At 40.4% G+C, this 19604-nt stretch overlaps 1 protein-coding gene across 3 annotated transcripts in view; it reads left to right on the forward strand.

The window, feature by feature from the left end:
- Window positions 1-19604, forward strand: part of mrrf (mitochondrial ribosome recycling factor) — a 28181-nt gene that overhangs the window by 262 nt on the left and 8315 nt on the right. The window contains exons 1-5 of one of the 3 annotated variants that reach the window (XM_026174023.2): window positions 84-229; window positions 4687-4863; window positions 4999-5151; window positions 6969-6995; window positions 13688-13806. In XM_026174023.2, coding sequence (XP_026029808.1) covers window positions 4689-4863; window positions 4999-5151; window positions 6969-6995; window positions 13688-13806 — 474 coding nt within the window. In that variant the 5' untranslated portion in view covers window positions 84-229; window positions 4687-4688. Of the gene's footprint in view, window positions 1-29; window positions 230-4686; window positions 4864-4998; window positions 5152-6968; window positions 6996-13687; window positions 13807-19604 lie in introns of those variants that run through there. The other 2 variants (XM_080304332.1, XM_026174024.2) reach the window with 2 other exon arrangements.

Genomic DNA, 19604 nt, shown 5'->3' on the forward strand with positions numbered 1-19604 from the left:
TATGGGAGCACTCGGTTACTGTTTGGTATCGCCTATATCATTCTCCTACAACGCTTCCAGTGTCCTCTTAGTCGGTAACCCCGCCCAGTCAGTGTAACCTGTACAGATATCGAACATCTACCAGGTGGCCATAACATACAGTCTCGTGGTGATGACGAAATAGATGTCAAACGCGTTTTCCCCGATGGTTGTTGCCCAGGCTGACACGCTTCTGTGAAGACTTTTTGAAGTAAGTGTGTGTTCTGGTGCACTTTACAGTTGAGGCTTTTATTTTGCTGGGTTGTTGTTGAAATTAAGGGTAGCACTGTGCTGAACACAGTTCACTTTGGTTCAGTTTGCCCCCTGTAAGAATGGAGAGAAGTCTTACTGACCTTCTCAACCCCTCAGCTATAGAGTCGTACAGTTGGTTAACCTAAATGTGCATGGGCTTGTATGATAGCTCCCAACTGCTGTAACTGCTGTGAAATTTGCACCGAATCGTTCTGGTGCTGTATGCAGGAGCGAGTCCACAGTAATATAAAAACATATGAATTTTTAACGTCATGTTAAGTTGCGCATGTGATGTGCCCCATAGATGGCTGGGGCGCACGTTTCTTATTGATTTGTGTGTTTGATTTGATTAATTGTGAATTTACTGTTGGTGTCAGTAAAACTAGGTGATGCTGTGTCATGTTGCTCTAGTTTGTCCTCTTATAGTCGGAAAAACTACAAAATTATCACTTTCATACCCAGCTGGGTAACAGGAAGTCTGTGAAAAGGTCCATTAAAACACGTACATAAGCAATAGTTCCTGTTTTTACATATTTAGACTCACTGGATATTAGGTTCATCTTACCTGTATTGGATTGGGGGCCATTTGAGTCCAGTAAACCCACTGTCATTTTCAAGAAACCAGTGCTTTCTGGTGTTATTTGAGCTATTTGAAACTGTGCCATGGGTTGCATCATCATTGCTGATTTGAGGCAGGATGGATGCTTGCTGCAGCAGAAATCAAGACTCATCTTCCATTCTTCTGTTGTCTAATTTTGGAGAGATCGCGTTTATTATAGCCTCGCTCTCCTGTTCTTAGCAGACAGGAATGGCACCCAGTGTGGTCTTCTGCTCCTGTAACCCACAGTGTTCGGCGCGTTGTGCACTCAGTGATGCTGTTGTCTATACCTTGGTCGTAACTAGTAGCTATTAGAGTTATTATTATCTTCCTGTCACCTTGAAGCAGTCTGACCATTTTTCTCTGGCCTCCAGAGACAGTTCAACCAGAGAACTTCTGCTGACTGGATATTTACTCTTTTTCTCTGTAGACAGAGTGTGTGGGGGAAGCAGGGATGAGACACGTGCCTTTGTCTAATTGTAAAGCCATGTCATTTAAATATGATGTGTGACAAAGCTGAATTATGAATTGTTGCTGTATAAATTGTGTTCATTATCACAGATATAACATTCTTCGTGACTTTTTTTTTCAAAATTTGGGACTTTTTTCAAAATTAAATTCACAACATGAGAAAGTGTGGCAAGATATCAAACCTTATTTTAATCGCGCACAGAGTGTAAAGACAAGAAGGTTTAGTCACGCATTCAATCACCCAAAATAAACAGCTGTGTGCCACTCCTGTTTTTGTACTATGATGGTTTAAAAAAAAAAACAAGAAAAAAAACCACTTTAGCAATAGTAGCACTTTTGCTTCGTTGAGTAAAGCTCTGCCAGAGAACCTTTTCTCTACTCCAGCTGCACCTTTCAACACTGGGTACTAAGACTTGGTCACAAGAAATGAGTCTCCATTTCTACATTATGCTGTGGTAAAAACATATTCATCAACACATTATGCTGATTGATTGTTATATCAGTCGAACTGCAGTGCTACTATGTGATGAAATGATTCGTTTGAATTGATGGCATCCTCAAGCCTGTAACAATGTGAAGTATTGTCTGGTGCCTGCTTCTAAAATTTGGGGATCTTTTGCATTTTTGGTATTAGACAAAAAAGAACATTTGAGGAAAGTTTAGGAATTCATTACACACTTAACCAGGTGCGCTCAATGGTTTTTAATGAGAAGAAAATAATTTGTTTCGCTCCCAGCATGAACATCTTGTTTGAGGAGGCAGAGCCACGCAGAACATCATCAGATACTCTGCTGTGTTGTTCGCTGCTCAGGCTGCAGAGCGAAAGGAGAGAGAGCATGCGGGTTCACCAGCTGGTTTCTGCTGCTGGAAGACACAGGGTGTGTCTGCAGCTGCTGCCGTGTGTGTGAAATCTACAGGACGTGAGGCTACAGTATCCCACTGAACACCTGTGCCTCACTCTTTCTGCTCGGCTGGCTTCTTAAAGAGATCTGTCACCGTCCCGCATCTCGGCCTATCGTCTCTGCCACATTGTGGCGTGTCGCATCATACTTGCTGGGAAACCTGCCGGCCGTGGATGCCTGTTTTGGGCTTGTACTGGAGGTGGTGGTGTACTGTGTAGCCTAAATATTGCCAAAGGAATGAGTTTGGATGTTGGTTAATATCTGGAGTGAGCGTTGGATTGACTCCGAGGGATTAGTGGTAGCTGGAGGTATAATGGCGAACAGTGAGGTCAGTGTCATGTCTGGTTGGAGACAAACCACACCCAGTGGCTTGTTTAAAGCTCACTGTGACACAGCCTTTGACTTAAAATGTTCAATTCGGGTATTAAGACTGTTCAGACGGTGTGTTTCCCCTCACAGGTCGCAGTTATAAATACACGAGGCACAATAGAAGATGTCAGGCGGGCAGCAGTGCACCGCACGCTGTTCACAACCACTGACTGTGAAAGACAGGCTTTAGAGTCTTGTTTGTGTCTGGGGGGCTTAAATATCTCCGTGTTTTTCTGCACTTGTGTGTGCACACCTTGGGTCAGTGACACAGTTCACAGTCAAGAGCCTATTTGTGAGGTGGGGTGTGATTCGTCCATTGAAAGGCAGAGCCTGCTGTCATATTGTTGTTTTTTGGGGGGTTTTTTGAATAGGAGGTTCCTCCCTCAGGAATGCCCAGACGAGTGCGCGTGGGCTGAGATAATGGTTAGCTTTATCCCACAGATTTATGAGAAATGGCATGTTTTTAAGTGTATGAGTGTAACTGAATGTAATGTAGGTGGTAGAGCTGACTGTTGAAAGCTTCACAAAAACAGTGACGTGTGGATGGATTTATAAGAACCAACCGTCTGTGTTCTACTTCGAGAGAAACTCTGGTCAAATGCATGGGCTGTAATTCAGGTGGAAAGGATTCATATTTTTTGGAATACCAGAAAAATAATAAACTTTTATTTATTTAGATCAGTTGATGAGTAATTTTTGAGCTGCTCTCAAGAATTTCTTATTCATAGGCTTTTATCTCTGTTTCACAACCCAAACACGCACATGATTATTCATGAAAAGAGTTTATTTCTTTTTTTTATTATGTTCTAAGGGGATCGTGCACATTAACATGCACACCGAGACTCGTGTAAATGTGCTTTAGTTACACTGGCTGATTTTCATCTGCAGTCCCTGGCAGGTTTACAACGTTTGCACAGAGTGGGGAAAAAGAAAGACTTAGTTACACTATAAAGGTAAACGTAGTTGGCCACCTACACAAACCCACTCCATGACACTTTAAGCACACAGTTTTTGTGCTGATGTTAATACCAGAGGAGGTATGAACAGTTATCAAGACCATTCACCTTCGCACCTGCGACCAGTTTAGAATCACCTAGCAACCTAACCCCATGCGCATCTTTGGACTGTGTGCAGACACAGGAAGAACATGCAACAAAGGCCCCAGCTGGATTCAAACCCAGGATCTTCTTGCTGTGAGGCGACAGCACCGTGCTTCCTTGGCTGTGTTGCTGTGGTATTTAAAAGCTTCTATTTTGCAATAATATCACTCCACTCAGGGCTGATTGTGGAATATCTACAAGGGAAGAACTTTCACAAAGTGACTTTTTGAAACAGCGGCACCCTTTTACAGCACCACGCTCGAGCTCTTTAGAGTGAACATTTGTAAAGACAATCTGCACGGCTAGGTACTTGAATTTACACAACCGTGGCAAAGGGACTGAAAAAACCTCTATCGGATAGTGTAACATAACAGCATGTTCACAGTCAGAAACAGAGTAAAAGATCACTTATAAACCTCACAGGGAAAAAAATTAGTTACAGAACTTTGGAAAAAAATTAGATCAGATCAGCTGTTTATCAAGCAAACAGTTTATGATGTCATTATGTGCTCTCACTTAATAACAGGTTTCATTTACTTACAAAAGAGCAAATATTGATCATTCATCTGCAAGTCAATCCCTTTTATTTGATTTGAATGCTTTAATAATTTATGGAGACCGTAACAGAAATGCTACAAAGCAAATGTAGCAGATGACAGATTAGTAGGTTGCATTCATTTTGATTTAGTTGCACTTCTGTCAGAAATTATCATGCATTTACTGAGGTGCACACAGACTACGGTGCCGTACTGTTAGAAGAAGATGAAGGCCTACCTCCTGCTGGCTGATATGAGCTATTACCTCATTTTGATTAATATTACCAGCTGTGCTTTCAACTGCTTTTCTGATTGAATTGTAGCTCTGTCGAATGTAATCACATGTTGCCCTTCCAAACTCAGCTGTATGGCATTTATCTACTTTAAAATGTTTTGTTAATTTAAACTCTCCCTCCCCCCCCCCTTTCCGGTGTCAACAGTTATGGCTTTGAATCATCTGAGCTTGCTGCGGCCTCTCCTGTGTCAGCCCCTGCTGCGACATGTCAGGTCTCCGCTCACATCCAGAGTCAGCCTTAGGCCTCTTCTGGCTCCTGACGCTTTCCACCACCCTGCTCCTGCTGTTTGCATCAGGCTCTACGCCACCAAAAAGGCCAAAGGTCAGTGAGGAGATTTCTGAAGTTAACTTGTACAACTTCCATGACTCTGCTGGCACAAATGTGATGTTATTTATCTAGATAAGTCTCCACTCTTCCCTCGGTTTTTTCCTTCTTTCTCTCGTTTAATCTTCAAAGCCAAGGCAAAGGGCCAGTCAGGGAAGGTGAACATTAATTCATCTCTGGTGGAAGACATCATCAGTCTGGATGAAGTGAAGGAGGACATGACCACTGTTCTCGATTCGCTCAAAGATGACTTCACACGAAACCTCAGCATCCGAACCTCGCCAGGTAGTGAGCTTATCGTACTTTTCTTTCTTTCTTTTTTGGACTGTGCCTTTCATTCCTCTTGTTTTAGTACAAAGTTCAAAGCAGAGAACAAAGGGTTACCAACAAGGCAGATGAAGCATGAAAGCATTACCTCTAAAGTTAAAAGAAACGTTCAGACATCACTTCATGTACGTACAGTCCAGACTGAAAACATTAAGACAGTTAAACACGTGGCAGCTAAACTTTACCTGTGTGCTCGTCCAGCTTTTGTTCATGCACAGAAAAGCTCACCAGTGCCTCACATAACAAGGATATCACAAAGAGGAATCTTCCACAAAGGCCTGTGGATTCTGTGTGAAATGTGAATGGAAGCAAAATGCAGAAACAACATTTTAAAACAGAACATAGATAATATCAACTATTTCAACTGAGGAAATCTAACATTTTAAGAAAATTATTGTCTTATTTTGAATTTGAGATGTGGTTGCAGCAACAAGTCTCATAAAAGCTTTAAACTGCATTGCATCCTCTCTTCTTTTAACAACAGTCTCTAAGCATCTGGGGACTGAGGAGTCCAGCTGCTGGACTTTTGGGAGAGGAATGTTGTCCCATTTGTGTCTGCTATGAGTTTCTAGCTAAGCAGTCCTAGGTCTTTTTTGTCATATTTTTCATTTTCAGCTGGTCAAAGGTCTGAAATGCCAGCAGGCCTGTTCAGCACCGCACCCTTCTGCTACAAAGCCGTGCTACTGACTGGTTGAGATATGATGTCTGAATTGAAGCACATGTTGCTCTAAAACCATTGAGCGTTGATGGTACCTTTCCAGATGTACACGCTGCCAGTTCTGTAGGCTTTAATGCACCATCTGAGATGCTGGCTTTTAAACTGAGTACTTATAATAAGCTGGACGGTCCCTCTCCTGTGTAGTCCAGTGTCCATATTTTCCAAATAGAATTTCACATTTTTATTCATCTGACAACAGAACAGTTTTCCACTTTGCCGAACAGAGAAGATGGCAGCATTCCTGGATCGCGTTCACGTGTGGCTTCGTCTGACAGAGCTTTAACCTGTATTTGTGGCCATCACGGTGAACGGTGTTCACACACGGTGGTTTCTGAAATGTTCCTGAGCCCATGCAGTGATTTCAAAGACAGAATCATATCAGTCTTTAATCCACATTGCCTGAGAGCTTGGAGATCACAGGCGGCCAATATTAATTTTTGATGATGTCACCATACAGAGAGTCTTTTGATGATATTATGTACTGCAGATGATGTTGGAGAAACCTCTGCTCATCTTTACCACCACCAGGGAGGTTATGTTTTTGACATTCTGTCTGTAAACCCGATAGTTTGAAAGGTCTTCAATCAATTCTGATCAAACTTTGTAGTAAACGATCCATTAAAATTGAACGAGAGAGAAAGAGAGAATCTAAAAGACGATGACGATAAACAGTTAAAGCCTTGGAGAAGTCGATAGACATCATGCTGGTAATGGTGTAAATGATTCTAAGCATTTATTATTATTGTTTTCCTTCACGGGCATCTTTCCATTTACTTTTGTGCTCCTAAGCTGTTAAAAGAATTACGTCTCCCACTTAGTTCTTTTCAGATTTCTGCAAACCTGCTCGAATTACAGCTGAAACCTTAGAGTGTTTAGGTGAGCTGCATGTTTTTGAGAGGTGGGGTTGGGGCTAATTTTCATCCTAAAATGTGAAAACTTGCTCTTGTTCACATCTTTAAAGGAAAATATGTATTTATGATGAAGACAGATGAGTTTTTAGGGGTTATATTAATGCCAGAGGAAGACATTTAATGTGGTATCCATTATTTCGTTTCAGAATTAACATACTGGAGGGAAAAAATGGGTAAGTGTCCAAATATAGTGTGCACAGCGTGCACTGTAGTTAACAGGGGGGCTTTTTCTTAACGTTTTTAAAACTTTTGGAATCAAAGTCTTTCTCGGACACGGCGCCAAAAGGCTTAGCATAAAGAGATCCCTATTTGATGTTACCTTGACCCCGCCTTGGCCCCTGTTTCCCCAAGTACATCCAGGTCACAGCCTTTTTCTTTTTTTTTTTCCTCTCTGCATTTTAATAAATGGGGGCGTGCTCGGGGAGTCAGAGGTGGGGTGTGTAATGGAAGCTCCCCGGGGACGAGGCAGCTGCCTGAATCGGACTTCAAACTGAAATTACTTTGAATTTGTTCCACTTTTCTTCCGCACACGTATCTGATTTGCTTTTAGTGTAATATTCCTTTTTTTCTTTTTTTCTTTTTTTACACAGAATGAAGACACATACAATATCATGAACCCTTCAGTGTCCAGCTTTGCTTTTCACATTCCCAACTTTTCTTTTTTCTAATCCGGTTATCACTCAATTGATTTTTGCTCTGAGTCATTTTCTGTGTGGAGCCCTGCCTCTATTACTTTTGTCTTATAATTTTCCAGTGCTTCTCAGCTTCATACTTTGTCTTTTGACTAGATAAGACCACATAAGAAATTTTTAAACCACCTTTTTACAATTTTATAACACGTTTCAGTTAAAAGTTCCCTTCATCGCTTCCTCTTTTTCCAGTCCTTTCTACCGTTTTTTTGCATCCATCCCTCTGTTCTGTCATCCTTCCTGTGTTCCCTCCCCCTAATCTATATATCCCTCGCTCCTTTCCTCTGGTCCATTCATCCCCCTCTCCTCTGTCCAGCTGGACAGTAATCCAGGGAGGCAGCAGGACTTAGAGTTGACAGCAGAGATGAGATGGTGGAATGGGATGACGTCAGCTGTCCGAGCGTATGTGTGTGTGTTGTTCATGAACCTCTCATCTGGCTCTCATTAAACTTATGAGAGTGAGTGTATGACTGTATGTACTGCTGTTTGTTGCCATGAGTCTGTACTTATGTGTGCAGCAAACACGTAGCAGAAAGTCAGACAGATAAATGCAGAGAGAGGGAGATCAGTGCTACGCCCACCATCTCATGGTCATCGCAGATGGGTAATGTGACTTGGAAACTAGCGCTGTGTCCAAGAAAACATTGTTTAAAGTAGACTTCACATTCTTGTTTCTCGCAGACGGGTAAAAACAACAAGCTGAAACATGGATATTGCCATTTCTTAAGCTTTTAATCAGCATATACTCTCATTGCGGTAATTGTAATCCGCCCAAGCTGCAATGCATGTGGACACCCGCTGCTCACATCACATGTAGGAAATCATTAAATTACCGTTTTGGAAAGAGCACGGCTATGAGGATGCACTCATTGGATGCATGTGTGTGTGTGATTGAGCTGGTTCGGAGCGTGGATCTGCAGAAATTAAACTGAATAAAAACATGTCCAGCTGTCTTTGTGAGAACTGGTTTTGGACGTCAGATTTATGAAATTTTTACAGGTTTTTGTAAAAGAGTGTTTTGGCCTGCCTCCTTTTTTTCACACTCCTTCAAAAGCCTGTTTGAGGGTGAAGACTTGGTTTTAGGGAAACTTTAGAATTAGGTTTACCGAGTTTTTCCTGGCTGAAAACGCGGCTCTGTGCTGAGACTACACACAAAAGCACATCAGTCCACATACGGTAATGAGTCTTACTTAACAGAGCTATATACATTTTCCTTTTACCCCTGGCCATTTGATAAAGAAAAGCATATTTATCCTGGAGTAAATAAAATAAAACCACTTTAAAAAGAAACGTCTGAAGTATTAATTTATCACAGCCCTGGTGATTTTCTTTTGGAAGAAGGCCAATAGAACAGAATTTTATATGCAGGAAAACCCCAGAGTTTAGTTTAGTTTAGGTTTGGACTGGAGGTCTCAAAGTTTTCATGACTAAGAAGCCGATGTATGATTTAGGACAGCGCAAAAAAAAAAAGAAGCACTAATCCAACATATTGAGTGTTTGTAGCGCGTCAGAAAATGGTTATGTTGGTAATCGCCCTTTTTGTGCTGTTGGCATTTCTCGACAGCACCTATATTTGTAAATTTCTTCTAACAAGGACACTTATAATCAGACACAACCGGGCACAGGTCAGAGCACTTACACAAAATCATAGTGCTGCCTTTCATTGGATTCAAATCAGTGCAACATTTTGTCCTCAACAATCTGAGCAGAAGTAAAGCTTTTCACGTGTAAACGAGAACACCGGTCAGCACACACAGATGCAGTATTATTACTCCACAGCTTTGCTGTTATGTGAAACAAAAACCATTTACACTATTGTTCAGAAGTTTTAAGCCGCCCCTCGTTTTGTTAATTTGCTAGGAAAATTGGAGACTTGCAAATCCAAAGTCAGTTTGTACAAGTTTGAAAGTCAGTATTTGATGTAATCATCTTTATTCTTCAACACAGCCTGAACTCTCTGAGTCACACTTTCTAAGAATGTCTTTATGTAGTCCTCAGGAATAGTTCTCCAGGCTACTTGTAGGACATTCAGAGCTCTTCTTTGGTTGTTGGCTGCCTTTTATTATGTTCTCTGTCAATGCGACCCCAAGCTGCTTCAGTAATATTGAGGTCTGAACTCTGGGGAGGCAATCCATGACTCAGTGTTCCAGTGTGTTTTCTGTGCAGATGTGCTTTTACTGCAGTGAAAGCATGCTTGGAATCATCGTTATGGTGAAAAATGAACCACTGTCAATCAGAAGATGACAGAGACTCCACTGTATTTTATAGATGCCTGTAAACACTCACTGTTGTAGCCTAGTCTTGATCTCCTTCATACATACTGATGATAATTTGAAAAATTTCCACTTGGATTTGCATCCCATTAAGAACTGTTGCTAAGAATGGATTCATTCCTGTTCTACTGTAATTTGGCATACACTGCACAGCGCTCCATGCCAATATATGACAGGTTTTCAGTTAGTAACTCTTTGGTAATCACCTCGTTGGTGCAAAAATATAAATTGGTGCAAATTTCATTTCAGCAAAAAAGTGCATTTAAAATTGGTGTTTTGTTAGGTTGGGCGTTCATCCTTGAACGATTCTTAGGACAGTGTTAAGTGACTTAAATAATTACAAAAAAATGGGGTGCAAAGACTGGACTGAAAATGAGTCATTGTTCAAAGAAAATGAGAACTATTGATCAAGATCACTTTTATAAGAATTACAATAAAGTCTGGCTTCTTGGAAGCAAAATATAAAGCCATGAGAGGTGGCTCAAGACTTTTGCACAGTACCCCTTTCCTCAAAAAACTGACTGGAGCAGGCAGCAGTCACTCCAGGAAAGGGAGAACTACCAAAAGGCGAGAACTGCTCATCCAAACAACCTCAAACTGAGCATTGGGCTTACTCGGGTGAACGACATTACAGCCAGCAAGTTTGCAACGGTTCAGACAAACACTCGCTGAGATAGGCGAAGGAGATGGGAACTGATATAAATTTTTACTGCACCTTTTTAAAAGGAGAATTTGACATGACAAGACGCAGAGGGAAAAAGTGCAAATTAATGTGGTACGTATCCTGATTACACCAACACCCAGACGCAGCATACAGCTTAAAATCTGTTTTTGGTATCGTTAAAAACTCAACGTGTTTAAAAAATAAAGAGCATTTTAGCCAAATTTCATCCGATATCTCAACCAGCTGCCACCCCCTCTCACCATCCATCTTTGTAGCAATGACCGACTGTCTGCCGGCCTGCCTGCTTAAAGTACTTGCAGATGTGCTGGTGCTCGTTGTGAAGGTGCAGGTAACAAAGTCAGACAGGCAGAGATATGGGCATGAGCAAAGTAAAAAAGGGAGACGGTATAATTGGCAGCAAAGTAGGCAGCGTGTCAGCTGATATCCATGTTATCACATCATACCAACCTTTTAATTTTAATTCCTTGCAGCTGTATCTTACTTTTTGATTGGATATGTCTCTCTCTTTTAACCCTTGAAATCATATGATAAATTGATCTTTTAGAGAAAACTACACCACTGGCTCACCTTCGGTTCACCTCACATTTCCACAATCACACACCACTAGCGCAGCCCCCCACCGGGTGAGCCGGGAGGGAGTGATGTAAGGCAGAGGTGGAGAAGAAGGAAACAAGCGCGTCTGAGGTTAGCCAGATGGAGGATGGAGAGGAGTGGGTGGATACAGAGAGGGAGGGAGGGACAGAAGTCAGCTTGTGTTGGCAAACATGCATTAGTTTCGTTCAGTGTTGACAAAGAGGGGAGACAATAGATCATGGAAACTTTTAAGAGTCTGACAGTGGTCTCAAAATGAATATTTTTTTACTGTGCTATTGCACGTTCCTCTGTCTATCTGTTAATCTGTCCAAAGGACTAAATGATTTTTCCCCACATCTATTCCATTACACCATAGCAACATCTTATTATCTGTCAGTGCGCCCCCAGGGTGGCTGTGGCTACATTGTAGCTTGCCATCACCAGTGTGTGAATGTGTGTGTGAATGGGTGGATGACAGGTTGTGTAAAGCGCTTTGGGGTCCTTAGGGACTAGAAAAGCGCTATACAAATACAGGCCATTTACCATTTACCATATTAACTATGTGCCAGTGCTGGTGTTAACACACAGGGTGAAACTCTATAGTCAGACCATTTTTATTTTTCAATTTGAGCTATTTTGCTTCCATAGCTTAAGCTCCAAAATACACATTTGGGACCAAAACTGGTCTTTTGGTCGTTCTTCCAGAGTAGTTAATATCTAATGATAAAATACTCCATCTGTATTATCATACATATATTTTCAGAAAGGTTGTAATGAAAAAAAGCCTCTGATTGATTTTTAAAGTGATATAAAGCTACTTGCAACTGCTTTGTTACTCGTAAGTAGTCGCCGTAGCATCGCTCCGCATGTTTGATTTGGTAGATTTTCTTTTATCTCCTGAGACAAGCCCAAAGGCGTTGTTTGCCTCCTCCATGGATCAGACTGGGAATCATTCACTTGTTAAGCAAATGTGCAAATCACTGCAATACAAATGCTGGTTTAAAATTGACAAATCGAATGTTACAGTACAGGATTTTAGAAGACCCGATCAAAAAGAGATCTTTTTTCATACTCATAGCTTGAAATCTTCCAATTTAGGAGCGCTAACAAACTCTTATTTTCCTCTCTGTTTATATTTTGAAGGCTTTTACAGAAACCATTTGATAATATATCTTTAAGAGACAAATTTTACTTTGTTTGTAAAAGACTTGATTTTTTTTTTATGGCTCTTGAAAGTATTTTCTGATTTATGGAGTGATTAAAGATAGATTTCCCTCCATCTGTGAAGCAAGAATGAATGATTAACCTGGCTTTAACCAGAAATACAGTTACTGTTCTGTTAGTAATCAACTGGGCTGTTTCGTGGTGGTAACTGCTGCTTTTTTTTTTTTTTTTTTGATTCACCTGATTTTAAAGCTACAATTTACAGCTTTCCTCTAAATGCGTCACAGAGAGGCGATAATTAGGTTACTGTTTTGAAAAGAGGACAGCCATAAGCATGCATGTGAATATGAATGCATGTGTGCGTAGAAATGAGTTATTAAAACATGTCCAGCTACAGTGCTGTGCAAAAGTCTTGAGCCAGCCTCCGTTTCTTTATATTTTACTATAAAAATGGGGAAACGGGTGCAGTTATTCACTCAAACATGTTGAAATATACATGGAAATACAACATTTAAGACATTTCATTTGAGTTTAATTCAAAGCTCATCTTTGAATGTTGGCTGCCTTTTGTTCTGTATCAAAATGATCCCACACTGTTGAGGCCCAGGCATTGGGGAGGCCAGTCCACGACCAATATTCAATTGTATATTTTTCTATCCAGGTATGCTTTTACTGCATTAACAGCGTGTTTGGGATCATTGGCATTGCTGATAAATGAATAACTGCCAATCGGATACTTTCCAGGTGCTGCTGGAGCAATTTTGAGACGATTCTGCCAACACAACTCACTTAAATGCGTCCCCAGACTGTGACCGAGCCTCCGCCGTGTTTTAAAGATGGCTGTGGATGCTGACTGTTGTACCTCTCTCCTAACCATGATTTGCCAAGTTTTTCGCAAAGAGCTCTTTGGGAATTACCTTGTTGGTGCTAAACTATTATTTCATTCCCATCAAACTATGTTACATTTGGCTTTTTTTTTTCCCCCCCAACTATACAAATTATGTGTTTCTGCTAGTAACAAAATGCCTTAAAATACATTTTAAAATTGATTCTATGGTCTTCAAAAATGGAAAAAAACAGCCAATGTCCAAAGAGACACTCTGAAAGACCTTCAGAGTGCCTGGAGAACTACTACTTAATACTACTTAAAAAAAAAAAAAGTCTGGTTCCTTCAAAGAAAAATGTAAAGAAAATGAGAATGAATCTATAATTATAATTCTGGGGTCAATGCATATCATATCTTTCTGAAAGATGGATTTCATAATTAAAAACAACAGTAAGAGAAAAAGAATTAAAGTACATTAAATGTATAAGTTAAATCTGCCTTACAGTAGAACGGTTAATCCTGTGATACGAATACAAAGGAAAAATCGGGATGCTACAGTGCACACAGTGAGAACAATGATGCCTAAACTGTCCATGAAGGTAAATAAATGAAGAAAGTAAACACTGGCATTGACCATTGACCTGTATTTGTTTAGGAGCTCTGGATCACATTGTGGTGACGACTCAAGATGGGAAGTTCCCTCTCAAGCAGCTGGGCCAGATCTCCATGAAGTCACCTCAGCTCATTATGGTCAACATGAGCAGCTTCCCTGAAGTAAGACGATCTCTCTCTCTCTCTCTCTCTCTCTCTCTCTCTCACACACACACACACACACACACACACACACACACACACACAGTCAAACAGAGCACACACAGCTATGATTTCTTCCTACCGGTATCAGTTTGTCTCATATGGACAAGCGCGCAGTAACTAAGCTTTGTAAAAATAATCAGACGCACAGACAGATAGATGGTCCTCCTCACAGAAGGAAAAGTAAGCCAGACCAGAACTCGAATCTCACATCACTCTGTAAATGAAACCTGACCTACCTCTCTCTCTCACTATGCTGTGTCTCAGATGCTAATTGATTGATCACTCGGGGAGCCCTTTGTTCTGGGGTGAAAGATAGCAACAAAAGTCTGTATGTGTGTACTGCAGCGCGGATATGTCTTAGTGTGAGTTGTCACAGAATAGGAAATGACCTCATTTTACCCCCAGGTTAGGAAGGAATGGATTATTTTTCTTTTTTTGCTTCTTTTCGCTGCCTCCTTTGCTTTGTAGATTTTCATGTTTTTTGGTGGCCAGACTTTCTGGTGGTCTGGAAAAGCTGAATGTGCTTGCATGTGTCACTATACAGTCATATATCCAGAGACGCTAATGACCGATATGCTCAACTTTTTCTGCTGTCTGCTACATTTTCTTTGATCTCATTAAATATTGAACGGAAATATGTGCACAGTCCTTTATTCTTGCAAATGACAAACAAGAAAAAAATGATCTGAAAATGTTGCAATGAAAATATCTCCACATATGTATGAATGAGGAAAAGTGCTTCAGACAGGATACAATACGGAAATATGCATAACCAGGGTTTTCCTGGCTCATTATGGGCCTTTGGGGGATTGGCTGTGCACAGCAATAAAGCACGGTCACCGGTTTCACTACAGAGACACAGAAATGTGTGCAATTTCTTACTGTTTAGGACTATTTCATTAATAAAATTGACTATTTTGCCTGTGTAAATAAACCCAAATTAACATGTATTTGTTTTCCATTTGGCTCTGGTTTAAACCCCTTTGGATGGATGCCAAAATGTCATTTATGTGGAGGAAAAACTAAAAAAACCAAGCCCAGCGGTGTTGGTATAATCTGGAAGCACACAACAGGAAATAAATGATTTCACTTCTTTAAACAGTTTGCTTTATTTGAGGGTGATTCTTAAACTAAATTTAAACTCTTAGTCTGAACTCTCAAACAGACCTGAGAGAGGTGGAGTGAAAAGTAAGGATGGGCTGATTCTGGTAATAGTTTGTTCTAAAGGCCCATTTCAGTCACTCTGAATGCCTATGAGGTGTTTAGAGAAACTCTGCCCACGCCACCCACAGCCACCATATTATCAACCTGCGGAAAACACCGCTCTGAAATTCGGGCACTTATGAAAAAAGAATGACTCAATTCTCAGGAGTTATGTCTAAGATCGTAAAAATAAAGTAAAACTAAACTTCCCGACAGTCTATTTTTTTTCAGTTAAGTCATCACAGTGACATCATCAGACAATATCATAAGTTGGTGTTTTTCATAGTGGAAGGTTGGGAACAACAGAAACTCATACAAACAATCCGCTTTAGTCCTTCTTGAATCATAACCACCAGTGTTTTCCCAGCAACCAGCAGCCATGCTGAGGTCTAATTACTGTATTCTGTTTATTAAGAGACACCGACACACGCATGAACTTTCAATGATTTTTAATAAAAATGCATTTATTTTCTTTTGATTCATTTTTTAAAAAATTATTATTTATACTGGTTTACAATTCTACTGTTTTCTACTGGGATGGAGTTTACCTGGAAAACTACATGTAACATAATGTTAGTCACTGGACCGCTGTGCATACCTGAGAGGAAGAGGCAGTAAAGTAGAAGGCTGATGGAGGGAGACGATGAGGATGAAGGAGACGGAGGGAGCTTGGAGCCAATAAAGAGAAAGTGGCAAGGAAGAGGAGTTTACTCCACCGTCCTATCTGCATTTTTTGTGTTTCAGCTGCTTCCTCTCATCCTTTTCTGTCTTTCCTCACATCTGGTCCAATTTTCAGTCTCCATATTGGTCTCCTTCAGGTTCTTCCTCACCTCCTCCACTTTCTTTCCATCACTGCCTATCCTTTTTTTCTTGTATCTTCCATTTCTTGTTTGACTGTATCCAGTTCACTTTTTTGCCCTCGGTTTCCTTCTGCACTTCCTTTTAATACTTGTTTTGTGTCCTCCACAACTTGTTTTTCCTCACCAAGTTTATTTTTCTTTTTCTGCTTCTCTCAGCCACTCTTGCACTGCCTTTTGCACTTCCTCCAATTCTTTCTTGTCTTCCCACAGTTGCCTGTGCTTTTCATTAAGTCTTTTCTTGGCCCCTTTCAGCTTTGGTCTTTTCATCTTTCTCTCTCTCTTGTCATATTTCCTATTTGCTTCTGTCACGTCTTTCTTTACCTTCTTCAGTTGTTTTTTTCCCTCCTCTTTCAGTTTTTTGATTGCCACCTTAACTTCTTCCTTTTCCTCATCCAGCACTTTCTTTCTTCCTACAGTTTATTTTGTTCCTCCACAGCCTTCATCTCCTTCTCCAGTTTTTCTCTCTCTCTGCCATCTCCTTTGTCAGACTCTCCAGAGTGCTACAGTTTGGCATCCAAGTCTCCTTTTTTTTTCTCTTTTTAAGGTTTACATTGAGCCTCCCAGAGAGACTCCTTCTACTCGTTGAGCTCCAGTATTCCTGAGCTGCTCCCTCAAGCATTTCCCTTCCACCGTGTCTCTAAACAAGACCCCTCTAAACAATCTTCATCTTTCAGGTGGTTGTTTTTTTTTCTCCCTCCAAAAGTGTTAACATCCTGTCATGGTGCTGCTGGTTTTCTAGTTTTACAGTTATCTGTAATAGACTGTATTTGTTTTGTTGTTAGGAATTTTCCTTGACTTTGTTTGTGTGAAGGACACAAGTATTGGTGTTAAGACTCGCAGGTCTAGTGCTCATCGCTAATGACTTGTCAATCAGAGGTTAGTAAATGAGCATATCCTGGGTAATCCTTCTTACTTAGAATGACTAAAATATCACCTGAAATGGGTGCTTGAGTGAATAATCTCAGCAGGAAAGTGTTTATAGAGGTCAGGGTTAAAGGTCATTTTCCCATAGACTTCTTTAGGACCGGGTGTCTGTCTGTGACCACAAGCATCACACAGAAGCTACATACTTCTTTGGTTTTAATGTAAAGGCTTTAAAAGCATGCAGGACCTGAGCTGCATGTCACATAAGTTGGCTGAAACGTTGTCAGAATTGAACATTTTAACATTCTTTGTTATTTTAACGTTTTGAACTGTTGGATGTTTGACTGAGATAAAACCCAGCACATACTTTTAAAACTGTATTCCTGTACTGTTCACTTGCACCGTCATTTTCTTTTCTCCAAAAATACTCTACATTAACCAATGTGCAGTGAATCTGGGTGGACTGCGAAGGATCCACCTGACGCATTCTTCCAATTGCATGTTTGGACTGCCTTCGTTGCGTCGCTGTGACATAACTTGAGTTTGTACGCAGCCTACCTCCGTGTTTTGTACTTTTTGTGGTCGAGGGCAGTTGAGACAGAACTAATGGATGCTGCTTATAATAGAAAGTGTACTTTAAGCTGAGAAATGACCGTGGAGGATAAGTTAAGAATGGTTAAACTTTTATCGTTTAGCCACAATTAATGCAAAAAATGTGCCAACAACACAGTTATGCAACTATATTGGCAAAAAAATACTTAAATGACATTATGAATGAAACGTAAAAGCACTTATAATGCCGTAAAACGGTCCTTGTCAGTGTTTCACAGAAGCCATGTTGACACAGATTAGTTGTAGTAAACACAGGTGTGACTAATCCGAAGATTCTCAGACGGAGTGTTCATTAAAACAGGGCTGAATGATGACGAGTAGAGTGTGAGTCACTCAACTTTACACAGCTTTTTCATGCTACAGTCACACGAAGGGGGAAGCCGTAGTACGCTGTCACAGCAACGAACTCACAGTCATGTTTCCTGTGAAGACGGGGACCAGGCCTCCAACGACTCGCAGTAAATTGTCTTCAAAGCGGAGGACAGTCAAGTGATGGAGTCAGTCTGCTGTCAGTCTCCGATTGAACAGGGCCAGTCGACAATCATGTGTAATCTGTGTTTGATAACACAGGGATTGGGATCAATCAGTGAAAATCACAAATCTGTTGTTGTTTGTAGAAGATTTTGTTGCTGTCTGTATACATAGAAATTCATATTAGCATTTACATTCAGATTCAACCTCATCAGAATAATACTCATTCAGAAATCCCTCCACAGATCGTGCCACGTTTGCTTTAGAACAGCAATTTAACTGCAACAAGACACTCAGCAACCTTGCTTCTATGTAGGAATATAACCAGAATATATTGAGTCGAGTTTCCTGTGGCAGACAAGTTGCACTCACCGCTGCAGACTGACTCAGATCAGTCTGCAGTTATTTGCAAACCTTAATAAATCTCTCAGTCCTTGCTCAGGTGGATGAGCAACACCCTCAAAACATGGGTAACCAGTTGGTCACCCCAACTACTAGGAGTCAGTCTCCAGCAGCAGCAAAAACCTCATTGCAATCACCGGGCAACCATTAATTCTTTTCCTAGGAGGTTTGGAAGAGGCCGCCATACTATTTTTACTCTGTAAATAAGTGTGATTGAACCACAATGGGTAATAATCAGGCTTTAATAATAATTAGCAGAGGTGGGACCAAGTCATTGTTTTGCAAGTCTCAAGTAAGTCTCAAGTCTTTATCCTCAAGTCTCAAGTCAAGTCTCAAGTAATGTCAGGCAAGTCAGAGTCGAGTCTCAAGTCACTGGTGTAAAAGTCCGAGTCAAGTCACAAGTCTGAAATTTTGAATTTCAAGTCCTTTCGAGTCGTTAAAAAAAACGAAAAAAGCATGTTGCAGTTATATGCTAAATGTAAATATTAGACCATGTAATTTTTAAATCTGTGTTTTTCTCAACACATGACAAAATAGTGAACTTAGAAAATATACACAAATTGTGAAATTGCACCTCTTTAAAATGCAGCTCAATTAAACCAAGAATAATTTTCACCGACAGTTCTGAGATAAGCTGCATGTTATTCTTGGATGCGGTTGTAGGACCGGCTTTAAAATCGCATGACAAAAATATCATACATAAATAAATGATATTTTTAAAATATATATCATTTAAAAAAAAACTGCATCACCAACGTAGCCTGGAAAACATTTGCTAGTTAGATGGAGTCAGCTATCTCATCTTAGCATATTTATATGCATATTTATAATCATACGGCTCTTGGAGTGAGTGCATACACTCATGAAGTTTAGTAACTTCAGGTCACTGCAACAAGCCCAGGTACAGTTTACCGACGGATGGGTGCAGGACCTTGAAATGTACCGTGTAGAACGAAAGACCATCGTACATATCATAAGTTTACCAGTCTCACAAATCGTCTTCATAAATACACATTCGTTAACCGTTTATTAATAGGACCTTTGAGCTCAACGGTAATTAATTAGCAGTGGAAATAATTTCTGGTAGCGTCACAGAAATGTAGCAGTGACAATAATACTGTATGCTGTAATCGTACTGGGCAATTAGTGATACAAAAAACCTGTTTTATCCTGTGAATAAAAGTATATGTTTTTGTCAATGTACCATAATAACAGAAGCGAAACGCAATATTGTGTCAGGACAATTCACTATTTATGCACAATAAATAAAGGAGCATAGCGCGACAATTTCTGTTCAGCGCCAGACTTGCTTGTAACCTATATCACCAATTATGTTAAGAAAAT

Source organism: Astatotilapia calliptera, chromosome 7, assembly GCF_964374335.1.
Source record: "Astatotilapia calliptera chromosome 7, fAstCal68.1, whole genome shotgun sequence".
NCBI classification, from domain to species: domain Eukaryota; kingdom Metazoa; phylum Chordata; class Actinopteri; order Cichliformes; family Cichlidae; genus Astatotilapia; species Astatotilapia calliptera.